The 15,582-nt window shown below is 41.4% G+C and overlaps 1 protein-coding gene across 1 annotated transcript in view; it reads right to left on the bottom strand.

Annotated features, from left to right (window-relative positions):
• The window catches only part of DSCAM (DS cell adhesion molecule), a 414,232-nt gene that overhangs the window by 116,096 nt on the left and 282,554 nt on the right, over nt 1–15,582 (bottom strand). The window contains exons 21-22 of the mRNA XM_040423076.1: nt 9,309–9,314; nt 2,075–2,228 (exon numbers count right to left, since the gene is read on the bottom strand). Of these exons, the coding sequence (XP_040279010.1) occupies nt 2,075–2,228; nt 9,309–9,314 (160 nt within the window). The remainder of the gene's footprint in view (nt 1–2,074; nt 2,229–9,308; nt 9,315–15,582) is intronic.

Here is a 15,582-nt window from a genome sequence, read left to right as displayed (position 1 = left end):
AATTTTACTAAAATTTCCTAATGTTGCCGTGATCCCCATCATGTGACCCAGTCAACCCCTTCCGTTTCAGCTCCTGGTTAAGGTGCCCTTTGTTGGAATGGTAATCTTTGGCTTCTCAAGTACTCTCACATGGTACATGTCGTCATTGTTGACTTTACATATATGGCCCGCCAGCAACCCTGTTACACGACAGAGCATGCACGAAAAAACTAAAGACTGTGCATGCGTTAAAATCCAATTTCAGACCACCCACATACATGAAACATGGCACATACACCATTGAAGACAGCGTTGCACATGGGAGGAAGATGTACTGGCCAGGGATGGAAAATTCTAGCTGGTGTAGTGGGAGGGTGCAAAGGACTACCGGGAGAACCTTTGAGACACCGCCAAGCAGGAAGTGCCTGAGCACAATCAACGATGACCACTGGAGGAGTGGGAAGCACTAAGAAATTACAGAATACAGATAAACCTATTGCTTTATCTTTATTTGTGTATATAATAAGTATTTCTAGGCTTTTTATGAATTTTTAAACTCTGGGAGAGCCCCTTTAATTTCCTATGAGCCAGACTTTAGTCTTGAGCCAGCGATGACTTTCAAGTTTTCAAGTTAGTTTTTTTCCCCCCCTTAACACAAGGTTCCTTAAATCTTTCAACAGATTGTGACAACATCTCGCCGGCCTCCTTAATTACATATTTCTTATCTAATTATTAAGAAACAAGTTGACGGTCGGTGTTTGAAAGCATAACATGTCCTCGCGCAGGGCTCGGAAAGAATGTTCAGCTTTCATTTGGTGCTTGTCAACTCTCCTTTAGTTTGCAGTGAAAATAATGAGTGTGATAATGAGCTTTTGATGCTGCTGAGAACCTCCCTGCAGTGAATCCTGCCACAGACATCCATTACTGCAGCTAACGCAAGCTTAGAGAAGCTATAGCGGAGACGTCGAAACGCGGGGAGTCAAACAAAACAGACAAATTAAGTTCTCCGAATGCTCAAAGCCTCCAGGTACTGGTAGTGCTGGATGCAACACAGACAGGATATTAAAAAAGAATAATTCCCTTTCTTTCATGGCCATGAATAGATTTTATTTTTCTTGGATCCACATATTGTAATGATGTTTTAGTTCCCCGGGGAGATCACTAGAGTATGGTAAGTGAAGAAATCCAAAGCTAAGAGGCGAGAGTAGGAAGGAGGCCAAATCGTAGAGGGAAGAAGACGACCTGGGAAGTCCACACTCTATATTAAGGCGATCAAGCAAAACTATTTTAATGTAAAAATAAAAATTTTGTTTGCGGCACATTACCGGCTTGGCAGACGAGAAAGCCTATAGGACTCATGCCGAGAAGAAACATTAAGTGATGTTTTCCACTGGTGAGCAGCCATTGTTTTTTACTATTAAACTCAGAAATTGAGGAGAAACTCTGGCAGACAGTTCGCTGCCGAAAGGCATGGAGTACAGTAAAAGCAAAGTAAATGTAATCAACAAACTCCAAAAACACATCCATTCACAGTAACATAACTTGATGGAGAATTGGAGGGGTTATCAGGCGGCCATAACTTGCATTGCTGAAGATGACCATACATATAAGGTAGCTGTCGACTATATATCCCAACTGCCCAATAGATATGGTTGGCTGCGTTATAAATCAGATTTGACAAGTTGAAATTATGCATTAACCTTCTCTCACCCAACATCTGCCATCTGAGATGAGTCAGGAGGCCCATATACACAATAAATGGTCAGTCAGTCCCACCGAAGTTGCCCGGTTTTTCAACCTGTGAATGGCCTGCTTAAAAAGCGTCGCCAACATGGAAAACATGGGGACTAAAAAATAATTTGTTTTATAATTTTTTTTTTTTAAACTAACTGGATATAGGGTTGCTTAAATTCTGAAGGCAACTACTATCAGATACCCATCTTTAGTATGAACATTGTGAGAAGAACAATGGTTAATCCAACCAGAAAAGCTCTTCTTCTAATGTCCCACCCCTACACTTTGTCAAAACCCACATTTTCTGGTTTGTGCTCTGGAGTAATGACTGAACGAAGAACATGAAACATAAAAAGATTACCTTTAGCAGTTGGTTCAACGGTGATGATGTCGCTGCTGTTGCCCCTGCCAGCCGCAGTCACCGCCACCACCCAAACACTGTATTGTCTGTTTCGGCTCAGGTTTGGTATTCGATAAAAGAAGGAGTCTGGGGCAGCTTCAAACTCACTGATGACCTAAAATTAAAACAAGATTCTGGATTTACACCAAGAACTATAATAATACAAAAATGATAAAAATAATCTGATTGGAGACTTTGAATGGTGTGTGAAGATGTGGAGATCCTCACATACAAACATAATATATAAAGTAGAAGAGCAGATGCGTAGATAGAGAAAATTACAGTGCTAAAGTGTTATCAAGGCAACATTTCAATCCAACAAGGGCCTCCACTAAGGTGGGTATGGATTGGGACCAAAGTTTCTGTGTGGGCCCTACTGGCTCGAAACATTGGTGTTAATGTCAGTGGAACCTAAATAAAATGTTGAAACCATGATAGCTTGAAAGTATGTGTGCTTTTTATACACTGCATTCCCTTTGGGGTTGTGAGCGTGGGAAACCTTAGGACTTGCACCTAACTCTAGAACCAAAGAGTGGAGCTGTCATACTTTACAAAGCACACGTTACTAATTGTAATCTCTCAACTGGCGAGTTGGGGATTGGGAGAAAGAGGTCTCATGATCCCAAAGGGCAAACCAAGGTGGTTGGTTGTAGAAGAGAATTTCAACAAAAGGTGTCTGCACAAATGTCTACACTTCAATTGAAGTCTGACATTTACATGAAGACGGGAGCAAACATGTTCCACCTAACTACGCCTCCTCTTAGCCAGAAACCTTGACTTGCTGATTCTGAACAGTAATCATTGAACACCTAGGACATGGACAGTGAACAAGTAGGAAATGGACAGGTCTCTAAACCATCAGCAAATGTTAGCCGGCATGGCGTTCAGCATTTACAGTTAAGGTTAGTGATCCAGAGATGTTATCAGGCAGTAGCAAGCCCTCCAACCGGCACGCTGCACATGTAATCTTTGCTTTTGTTTTATTATAATCCTCCTAATTGCTTCGGGCAATGTAGTTTATATATGAAATACAAAGCTAAGCAAGTTGTCTCATTAAGGCATGATGGATTTTTCTTCCCACGTCTAAAGAAATGTTTTGGGGTCATCTTGGGGAATGAAAAATGTAATTATGGTCCTCTGGTTATGAGAGGATTGTGTTCAAGAACAAGTTATTAAAAGTTATTTTAAACATGGCAAATCCTGTTTACAAAAGGGTCAAGTCAACAAGAGAACGGAATCTCCCTGCGCCATTGACCCATAGTACCCCAGCTACTATCGTACCCCTGGTATGGAGGTGCCATTGACCCATGGTACCCCAGCTACTATCGTACCCCTGGTATGGAGGTGCCATTGACCCATGGTACCCCAGCTACTATCGTACCCCTGGTATGGAGGTGCCATTGACCCATGGTACCCCAGATACTATCGTACCCCTGGTATGGAGGCGCCATTGACCCATAGTACCGCAGCTACTATCGTACCCCTGGTATGGAGGTGCCATTGACCCATAGTACCCCAGCTACTATCGTACCCCTGGTATGGAGGCGTCGTGATTCAGCATTAAGAGCAGATGTTGGCACAAGGGGGTTTGGGCACATTGCATACTTAATTTCTGGTTCTGCTAGGAGATGATCAGCAATAAGAACACTCTGACAGTAGCTTTTCTTGCTCTACTGAACAAAGATGGCCAAGCTGAGCGTGGATTTTCATAGCAAAGGAATTCAGGGAATTGTTGGTAGAAAACCTATGTTACGTCTAAGGCCATAACATATGCAACATAGTAGGGGCAGTATAAAAATGTTGTTGGTTCTACCCTTTAGCAAAGGAGGCCCAAAAAATATCTACTTCTGGACGTGGAGTCCACCACTAATTTTAAGAACCAAGCTTTCCATTAAAAAGAGCTGCAAAGAGAGACACTTCGTATGTTTTGTCCACCCAAGCCATTGCTCAAGGAAAAAAGACTGTCTACCCAGGTCGCCATGGGCTCAAAAAGCCTAAAAGGATCTTGATATCTGCCCAAGTTAGCCTGGCACTGGCTCTGCACTAGCTTGATGGTAAAAAGCAGCCACGTTCTGATTCACAGAGACATAATCAAACCATATCCCACCTCAAGACGCAGTGCCCGACCCTCTGTACCCACACCTGAGTGACATCACCACCATCACAAGAGAACTTCCTACATTACTACTCATGAGATATAATGATATAGTCTACAGGCATTCTACTACACATGTATATAGTATCTCTGGTGTACAAAGGTCATCTATGAAGTATTTCAGGATACATCTTGGCTGACGTTGGGCAGAAGAGGTTGATGGAAGAGGTCAGAACTCCTGCGAAAATATTTCATCAATGTCTAGAAAATCTTCTGGGTGTATAAGATTCAATACTTCACTGCTATCTACCAGCAGGTAGCTCATTAGTCATGTCCTATGTCACTTTCATCAGCTATTGTCTATTTCTATGTCCTCATAGAAAGAAGGATGGGAGGAGGTGGGAAGGACAACATGGTAAAAACCAAAATGGAACCCTCCTGCAGGGTTAGTTCATGTTACCATACACCATCTATGAACAGCTTGTACCTCTTAGTTCTTACCCTACTGCTTCCACAGCTCATCGATTTCAAATTATAAATGTGTAATGCTTCATTTGCCCTGTGGTGGCGCTGCAGGAAAATGCTGCTGCTCAATCGGTATTGTCCAAATTGTTACAAAATAACACTTCAACCCAGAATAAAGTTTCCAGACTTCTATATAAAATAGCTCCATAGAAGAAATAAGTGGCTCAGTTGTGCCACGTATAGGTATATTTCCCAGGGAGCATTACCCTTAAAGAGGTTGTCCAGGGGGAAAAAAATCATCTCGAAAACCACCCAGCATAGAATAAACGAAATTAAAGGGGTTTTCCAAAACTTTTATACTGATTTGTGGGGATCCAACACCCAAGACTCCCGCCGATCAGCTGTAGTGCCATGACCTTCTTACAGCTTTGCCTAGGCCATGTGACCTCACGTTCATCAGTCACATGGCCTAGGCGCAGCTCAGCCTCATGAAAGTGAATGGTGCTGAGCTGCAATACCAAGCACAGCCACTATACAATGTACGGCGCTGTGCTTGGTGAGCAGGTAGAAGGCCGCGGTGTCTACAGGAGCTCTGGTGCCTTATCAAACAGCTGATCGGCGGGGGTCCCCGGTGTCAGATCCCCCACTGATCAGATACTGATGACCTATCCAGAGGTCACAAGCTACAGACTTATAAATTAAAGTCAATACAACAAAAATCTGATGGTTGAGCCCCAGTCTGTTTAAAAGGGGGCGATCTAAGCTGAACTAGCGGGTCCACTAGATTAACCCACTGGGTGCCAGTTTGGAGGACTGAAATAAAATAAAAAAATAACCAGGTTTCAAGGAAAACAACCTAAAAAGAGGCATGTCACATGACCCTCTGGAGATTTCATGATTGGTTCAGGGAACTATAAGGGGAGGACATGCATGGCAAGCTATTTTATAATCCCTGACTGGCACTTTGGCAGACCATTTAGATAAACCAAATTAACCCCTTAGATACCCATCTGTTTAACTGGGCACCTGCAGTAAACTCCTATCTGCCAGCGCCCTGTAGAATTGGTATAATACAATTTATATTGGTAATGGCCATGAGAGGTTCTAGCTGACAAGCAGGATGTCTTTTGCTATTGATAGACAATAGTGTATGTGAAGCAGGGACAGTGCTGACATCCTCGCATTCTTCCGGAAAAAAAACTCCAGCGTTAGCACAATTACCAGAAAACATATGCTTGGGCAAATTGTATTTGGACTGTACAGCTGTGAAAGCCTCTTAATTTCATTCCTTTATTAGATTTATTGGTTTTATATTTAAACTTAGACTCCAACAATGATGAGAGGAGGGTGACAATAACTGAAAGAGCAACGAAAGCAAAAACAAATGGACCGCAGACGATAATGTGGAGCTGAAGAAGTTCTACTAAGTATCTACTGGGAAATCCAGCTGCTTCGCAGAAATTCAAAAAGGAGAATCAATGATATTCCTGTACATAGGAGCAGTATTATAGTAGTTATATTCTTGTACATAGGGGCAGTATTATAGTAGTTATATTCTTGTACATAGGAGCAGTATTATAGTAGTTATATTCTTGTACATAGGAGCAGTATTATAGTAGTTATATTCTTGTACATAGGAGCAGTATTATAGTAGTTATATTCTTGTATATAGGAGCAGTATTATAGTAGTTATATTCTATTACATAGGAGGCAGTATTATAGTAGTTATATTCTTGTATATAGGAGCAGTATTATAGTAGTTATATTCTTGTACATAGGAGCAGCATTATAGTAGTTATATTCTTGTACATAGGAGCAGCATTATAGTAGTTATATTCTTGTACATAGGAGCAGCATTATAGTAGTTATATTCTTGTACATAGGAGGCAGTATTATAGTAGTTATATTCTTGTACATAGGGGCAGTATTATAGTAGTTATATTCTTGTACATAGGAGCAGTATTATAGTAGTTATATTCTTGTACATAGGAGCAGTATTATAGTAGTTATATTCCTGTACATAGGAGCAGTATTATAGTAGTTATATTCTTATACATAGGAGCAGTATTATAGTAGGTATATTCTTGTACATAGGAGCAGTATTATAGTAGTTATATTCTTAACCATATTTCTTTTTATTGAAAGAAAAATTCAGGGCCGTGACCCACACAAGACAGTACATTGATGACAATATGGTACCAAATAGTATCCAGCATACATGTCAAGTGTAAGCAATACAAAACAGTTATTATCATTGACCCTAGAGTGATATCCAAGAAAAGGAAGGGGGGGGGGGGGGAGATCAGGAAGGGAAGGAGGGGAGGGAAACAAGGAGGTGATAAATTTCTGCTCTATTATGTAAAGTTTCTATAGACTTTCCATGGAGACCACAATTTTAGGAAGCGAGAGCGTGAGTTATTTTCCCAGTGCGCTAGCTCCTCAAAACGGTAGATCTGGTCTACTTTATCAGTCCACATAAGGAGAGTTGGTGGGGAGTCGTTCTTCCACAAGTAGGGGATAAGTAATTTAGCTGCTGTGAGCAGCATCGTTGGAAGGTCATGTTTGGTGGGTGTGAGGGATTTGTTCGGACACCATAGCAAAATAAGCTTAGCATCCAGTGATATCTTGGTATTGCATATTTGATTAACTAAATCCTCAATTAAGGTCCAGAACGGTTGAATCTTTTGGCAGAGCCACCAAATATGTGACAAGGAGCCAGTGTCCAGGCCACATCTCCAACATTTTTCAGAAATTTCTGGGTTCAATTTATGCAAGAATTCAGGTGTTTTGTACCATCTACACAGGAGTTTAAAGGAATTCTCCTGAATCCTCACACAACGATTGAAGCCGTGTGAATGAGCTAGTATGAACGCTTTCTCTGGCTCTGTAAGGGATATGGAGAGCTCCCGTTCCCATGAGGCCACAAAACGAAGCTCCGGGGGCAGGGAGGAAAGCATTTCTTTATACATCTGAGATAATGGCCTAAGGGGGGGTTTGGTAGCCAAAACCTTCTTTTCAAGCCAGGAGGGCGAACTACTATCAGAAAATGGCCCGGTACACAATTTGGTATCTCTCTGGAAATTTGCTAGGTGGAAAAAGGGTGCTGTTTTGACCTCAGGGAGGTCCATTACTGAATCCCATTTTAAACAGCCATCCGGGAGAAGGACATCCCGCAGAGGAATATCAGCGAGCTTAGACCAAATCCCGGAGGGGTTTAACACCGTTGGATGGATGTGGCTTTGTAGTAGTCTAAGCGGCATACCAGTGTTAGGGAAATTAAAGATACGGGACTGAACCATTTTGGACCATTCCACCAACATGCCCTTCCAAACCGGGGACGTATAACAGTGATTAGCAGAGATAGGCCTAATACCCCATAAAGTAAGCAATTCTTGGTTAGACAATAGTGCATTTTCAAGACGGGAGCAAAGAGAGCTAGATTGGCGAGACATAATAGTTACGCATCTGCCTAGCTGTACAGCAGTATAATAAAGCTTCACATCTGGCATCCCAAAGCCTCCGAACCTCCTATCCCTTGTGAGGGCAGAGTAAGCAATACGTGGTGACTTGCCATTCCAAAGAAAGCGTGTGAATACCCTACGTATTTCAGTAAAATATGAATTTGGAAGCCAAATAGGTATGGATTGTAGCAAATACAGAAATTTGGGAAGGATAAAGGTCTTGATGTAATTTTTTCGTCCTACCCAAGAGACAAATGGGAGTTTCAGGTTTTGAAGATGTGTCCGGACCGTTTGAAGGAGCGGCAGGTAGTTAAGGGAAGCCAGATCTTGGACATTAGCCGAAACATGAGTACCTAAATACACAATGTCTCTGGAGGCCCAAGTGAATGGAGTAGCACGCTTCAGATCATTAATCACTGCTTGTGGACAAGAGATATTGAGAGCCATGGATTTCCCATAGTTAATTTTAAAATTCGATATAAACCCAAAATCTTCAAATATGAACAGCAATCTGGGCAAGGCTTCCCTGGGGTTTGAGGTCATGATTAAAAGGTCATCCGCGAATGCCGCAGCAACGTGTGTACAAGATCCTATTTGTAAGCCCTTTATCTCTGGGTCCATTCTTATTCTACATAAAAGGGTCTCCATCACTAAGATGAATAGTGCAGGAGATAAAGGGCATCCCTGCCTTGTCCCGTTAGTGATGCGAAATGGTGGTGACAGTGTTCCATTAACTTTGACCATGGCAGAGGGGGTCGAGTATAACGTATAAATGGCAGTAATAAATTGGTCAGGTAGGCCAAATCTCAACAGGGTCCGCGACATATAATGCCAACTGACCCTGTCGAAGGCCTTTTCCGCGTCCGTACTTACTAGCACCAAGGGCTTAGATGATCTTTTAGCCCAATTTACAAGATGAAGAAGCCTTATTGTATTTTCTGACCCCTGTCTGCCATGGACAAAACCCACCTGTTCCTCATGGACGATGTCAGGCAGCACATCCTGAAGCCTAGTGGCCAATATCTTCGCCCACCACTTCACATCACAGTTTAGCAGAGAGATTGGCCTATAGTTGCTGCAGCATGTCGGATCTTTATTCTCCTTATGTAGGACAGTAATGTGTGCCAATAAGGAATGAGGGGCAAGGGATCCACCAGTGAGAAGATGATTGCACAGGTTCCTGAAACGGGGAATTAGAACATCTTTGAAGGATTTATAATAAGTGATGGGGAACCCATCTGGTCCTGGGCTTTTGCCCGAGGGGATGGCCATGAGTACTTTGTGAATCTCTAGATCAGTGACAGGTCTAGTCAATTGAGATGCCTTGGCCGGGGCTATGGAAGGGAGATCTAAATTCTGTAGGAATTTATCAGTAGCTTCTGAGAGATCACTAACAGATGCACCATCTGGGGGGGGTAGATTGTATAGGGTCTCATAAAAAGCACAGAATGCCTTAGCTATATCTGGGGTAGATTTATGCATTTTGCCTTTGGGGTCCTTAATAGAGGAAACAAAGGAGTCAGAGAACTGCTTCTTGGCAATCGCCGACATCAGTCTGTTTCCTCTATCCCCATGTGCATAGGCTTTAAATCGTGAGCGTAGGATCAGCTTTGCAGAGGTTATATTTAATAGGTTTTTTAAGTGTACTCTGGCTTCAGTTAGTTCGGTCAGGGTGCGCTTAGCCTGTGATTCCTTGTGAGAGGATTCAAGGCGAGCAATCTTCGCTAGCAAAGCGTCTAATGCCTGTGTTCTTTGCTTTTTTACATAGGCCCCTAGTGCAATTAGTTCCCCCCTTATAACTACCTTATGGGATTCCCATAGTATGGAAGGAGAAGGCGGGGAATCTGGTGTATCATTTAGCGCGAAAAATTCGGAAAGCGAGGCCTTGATTTTGCACGCGTGGGTGGGGTCCAAAATCAAGGTGTCGTTCAAACGCCATAGGCGTTCTTTTCTCTGTGGTCCGGACAGGGAGAAGTTAATGATAACAGGGGCATGATCAGATAACGTAATACTACCAATCCGGGCTCCAGAGACATTACGAATATGTGAGTCAGACAAGAACAAATAATCTAATCTATGGAATGACATCTTGGCATGTGAATAAAATGTGTAGTCTCGGCCATTGGGGTTTATAGTACGCCAAACATCACGGACCTTCAGTTTTCTCAGGGAAGTTTTAAGCCTTTTCAAAAGCTTATAGGACACAGACGGTCTACCTACTGACGTGTCTACTGCCGGTTCAAGAGCGACATTGAAGTCGCCTCCCAAAACTAACAGTCCATCAGAAAAAGATGACAATAAAGCGAGGGTCTGAACGAGCCATGGTACTTGGCCTCTATTAGGCGCATATAGATTGGCGAATGTAACTGGAGAGTCACCAACTACCCCCTTTACAAAAATATACCTGCCCTCAGGATCCGCTGAAGTAGCGGTATGCTTGAAGGGAAGGTTTTTGTGTATAGCTACACTGACACCTCTACTGGCGGATTCATGTGTACTATGAAACCACTGAGCAAACTTCCTGGGAGGAAGATTAGGGATTTTATTTGTCCTAAAATGTGTCTCTTGCAGGAAGGCTACCGAAACTTTATCCCTCAGAAGGAGAGAGATGGTTTGAGACCTTTTGCATGGCTCGTTCAGCCCGTGTGCGTTTAGAGAGGCGACTACAATTGAGGACATGACAATATATATACTAAGGAGAAAAAGCATATATTATCCATGGAAATATCTGAGAGAGCATAGCATATATGAGCAGGATGAGGAAAGGAGGGGAAAGGGGAACAAGTAAAATAGAATAAAATAAAATAATATAAAATGAGAAAGATAACCAACAACATGTTAGGCTGGTATAAAACCAGCTCAGATGAAATATTCATCTAGAGAAAAGTAGGTGCCTACCTATCACCATCCAAGACAGGGTTGGATTGGCGAGGGGGCAGGTAAAGCACCTTTTGGTCTACAACAAAAAGGGGAGACCAACAACAAGAAATACTTCCAGCACCGGAATCTATCCGGACATTACCCTGCAGATAGGGAAAGAAAAAGTTGCCTTCATGGAGGCAGAGTTCCAAAACAGCAGAAGAGTGTCCCGGTTAAGGTCTGACGTCTCATACATAACTCTAAGCCAATAGTAAAAAAGTAAAAAAGTAAAAAATTGGCTCAAAAACAGAACAATCGTGAACAGGCCACTACCTTCCGCATAAAACACTATGCCGAGGGGCCGGGAGACAGTCATCTCTTATAGTAGAAAAATGAGGTAGGACCTAATATTGGCAGTCTATGTTAGCAGACAAATAGTACCAATGTCACCTTGGTTTGAGCTCAGGTAAGGGCTCCGTCCATCCTGCTGCGACCCAAACGATCTGACTTGTTTGCAGATGCCGTCTGCCAGGAGGACACACGTGGCGGGATAGGCAGGGGGCCATCTTGATCGGCTGGTAGCCACGAGGGGATCTCCACCGGAGGGACATCCAGGGACCTCCAAACTGACTCTAGGTCTGCGGGAGAGCGAACTGTAAGCAGCTTTCCATTCCTGGAGATCGCCAGCCCAAAGGGATATAGCCATCTGAACGGGGTCGACGTCTTCCTGAGGACTTCCAGTAAGGGCTTAAATAAGCGCCGCTTAGCCAGGGTAGATGGCGCTAGATCCTGGAACATCTGAATCGGCGTATTCTCATATTCTAGTACCTCCATTTCTCTTTGCCTTTTCAACAGTGCCGCGGTATCTACAAAACTTAGTAGGCCGCAAATCACGTCACGTGGCGGTTCTTGAGGTTTGGGCCTAGGGCGCAGCGCCCTGTGTATGCGCTCCACCACTATTCCCTCTGCTCTTTCCGGTTCAAGCATCATGGAAAATAACTCACGCGCCACTGTCGGCAAGGCCTCCGTCGCAATAGATTCAGGTAGGCCGCGGATGCGTATGTTGCGCCGGCGACTTCGATTCTCCTGGTCTTCCAGTTTCAAGAAGGCATCGTTCAATAGGGCCTTGTGAGATGCTAGCACCTCTGATGCTTTGCCTTCATAGGTCAAAATGGCTTCTTGCGTGCCTTCTAATGTGACCACTCTCTGGCCTAGATGTTTTATGTCGTCTTTGATGTCCGCCAGATCTTGTTTGAGAGGCGTAAGGGCCGATTCAAGAACCCGGCGAAGGGTCCGCTCCGATAGAGGCGGATCTCTGGGCCTTCTATCTGAAATATCAGAGCCGCTGCCCGCGTCAGAGAGTTCTCCTGCGTCGGAGTCATGAGCATTAGACGCCGCCATATTGGCGCCTTTCTGTGTGGCAGCTCTCGGCGTTTTCCGGAGAAACTTCTCCATCTCTGGCTGTTTGGAGTGCCGTGGGGTCGACTCTGAACTTCCTCTGGTCTTCTCCTTGCCAGGTTTCCCCATAATAAAGTAAATTATAGGCTTATATAGGGTTAGTGAGCCGGAATGCTGGAGGAGCTCAAGCTCGTGCGGCCATTCAGCTGCGTGGCTAGGCTCCTATAGTAGTTATATTCTTGTACATAGGAGCAGTATTATAGTAGTTATATTCTTGTACATAGGAGTAGTATTATAGTAGTTATATTCTTGTACATAGGAGCAGCATTATAGTAGTTATATTCTTGTACATAGGAGGCAGTATTATAGTAGTTATATTCTTGTACATAGGAGCAGTATTATAGTAGTTATATTCTTGTACATGGGGCAGTATTATAGTAGTTATATTCTTGTACATAGGGGCAGTATTATAGTAGTTATATTCTTGTACATAGGAGCAGTATCATAGTAGATATATTCTTGTACATAGGGGCAGTATTATAGTAGTTCTATTCTTGAACATAGGAGGCAGTATTATAGTAGTTATGTTCTTGTACATAGGGGCAATATTATAGTAGTTATATTCTTGTACATAAGAGCAGTATTATAGTAGTTATATTCTTATACATAAGAGCAGTATTATAGTAGTTATATTCTTATACATAAGAGCAGTATTATAGTAGTTATATTCTTATACATAAGAGCAGTATTATAGTAGTTATATTCTTTTACATAGGAGGCAGTATTATAGTAGTTATATTCTTTTACATAGGAGGCAGTATTATAGTAGTTATATTCTTGTACATAGGAGCAGTATTATAGTAGTTATATTCTTATACATAAGAGCAGTATTATAGTAGTTATATTCTTATACATAAGAGCAGTATTATAGTAGTTATATTCTTGTACATAGGGGCAGTATTATAGTAGTTATATTCTTGTACATAGGAGGCAGTATTATAGTAGTTATATTCTTGTACATAGGAGCAGTATTATAGTAGTTATATTCTTGTACATAGTAGCAGTATTATAGTAGATATATTCTTGTACATAGGGGCAGTATTATAGTAGTTATATTCTTGTACATAGGAGCAGTATTATAGTAGTTATATTCTTGTACATAGGAGCAGTATTATAGTAGTTATATTCTTGTACATAGGAGCAGTATTATAGTAGTTATATTCTTGCACCTAGGAGCAGTATTATAGTAGTTATATTCTTGTACCTAGGAGGCAGTATTATAGTAGTTATATTCTTGTACATAGGAGGCAGTATTATAGTAGTTATATTCTTGTACATAGGAGCAGTATTATAGTAGTTATATTCTTGTACATAGGAGCAGTATTATAGTAGTTATATTCTTGTACATAGGAGCAGTATTATAGTAGTTATATTCTTGTACATAGGAGGCAGTATTATAGTAGTTATATTATTGTACATAGGAGGCAGTATTATAGTAGTTATATACTTGTACAGAGGAGCAGTATTATAGTAGTTATATTCTTGTATATAGGAGCAGTATTATAGTAGTTATATTCTTGTACATAGGAGGCAGTATTATAGTAGTTATATTATTGTACATAGGAGCAGTATTATAGTAGTTATATTCTTGTACAGAGGAGCAGTATTATAGTAGTTATATTCTTGTATATAGGTGCAGTATTATAGTAGTTATATTCTTGTACATATGAGCAGTATTATAGTAGTAATATTCTTGTACATAGGAGGCAGTATTATAGTAGTTATATTCTTGTACATAGGAGCAGTATTATAGTAGTTATATTCTTGTACATTGGAGCTGTATTATAGTAGTTATATTCTTGTACATAGGAGCAGTATTATAGTAGTTATATTCTTGTACATAGGAGCAGTATTATAGTAGTTATATTCTTGTACATAGGAGGCAGTATTATAGTAGTTATATTCTTGTACATAGGAGCAGTATTATAGTAGTTATATTCTTGTACATAGGAGGCAGTATTATAGTAGTTATATTCTTGTACAGAGGAGCAGTGTTACAGTAGTTACATTGCTGATCATAGGTGCAGTGTTATAGTAGTTATATATGTTTACAACTGTATGAATAGTGATGTATATGACTGCAGCACAATTTCTATTACTAACACTTTATACTGTATATTTGCAAGCGCTAGAGGTTTTTTTGTATCAAACATTTATCTTAAGTGTTTGTGTATGCGTTTGACTTTAATGAAACAAAATATGATTTGTTTTTCAAACTGTGCATAAAACAAGGCAGAAGATTGATGATCTCCTAGGAGGTGACTATAGGTAGGAGAACATCATCATTTAGCCATATTAGTGGGTAATAAACTTTTCAAAAGACATGCAAAGAAAATTGTGCATGGTAATAGATTATAAAGCATAATCAGAGCAAGGTCATACAGAAAACAGGAAGAGAGGGAGAAATCCAAAGCAAAAGGGAAGGGGAGGGGGTTCACCAATCACCAACACTGACCAGAATCTTTCATTTAAAAATGTTTCATATTTATCACCTTATAATAATAGTCACTGTCCAGGATAATAATACTGATGGTCTATGTGTAGTGCCTTGGAGCAAAAGTACTTTGCAATCTTGACGTTTGAGGACATTTGCTATGCAAAAACTCCACAGTTTAGTGCACTTTGAAGGGTTAACTAGAACTGTGATTTAAGCCGCTGTTTGCACTTATAGTGTTCTACTGCATTTTATATGATATATCTTATTTAACTGCACCGTTATTGCACTGTATTTGCCCTAAATTGTGGAAAGGGTTAATGCACACAAGAGACTTTGGGAATTTCCAGCCTGTGCACTGAGAAGCTGCCAATAGTCCACTGCTGTCATAAGGAACTATGCAGAGTTTTGGAAGGAATAGCCAAACGCAGTGAACTTTAGACCTTGTGGCTTTGCTCTGTCAGACTGCTTAGTCATTCTCAATGACTCGTATTGAGACCCAATACAAGCCTATGGCAACCTTGAACTACAACATTGTTTCTGTTAGGTTGAGTGTCTCCAGCTTCATCCCTCACACTAGAAGGTTATAGATCAGCTAGAAACTGTATAAAAGTAAAGCAGTCTGCAGATAGAGACCAGTGTTTAGTAGGACAAACTCTGCCAAACTGCATGAGTGACCAGAAGAAGATGCTGAGAT

The sequence above is a fragment of the Bufo bufo genome, chromosome 3 (assembly GCF_905171765.1).
Source record: "Bufo bufo chromosome 3, aBufBuf1.1, whole genome shotgun sequence".
NCBI classification, from domain to species: domain Eukaryota; kingdom Metazoa; phylum Chordata; class Amphibia; order Anura; family Bufonidae; genus Bufo; species Bufo bufo.
The sequence above is the reverse complement of the archived record's forward strand: the minus strand, read 5'-3'. Positions and strand labels throughout refer to the sequence as shown.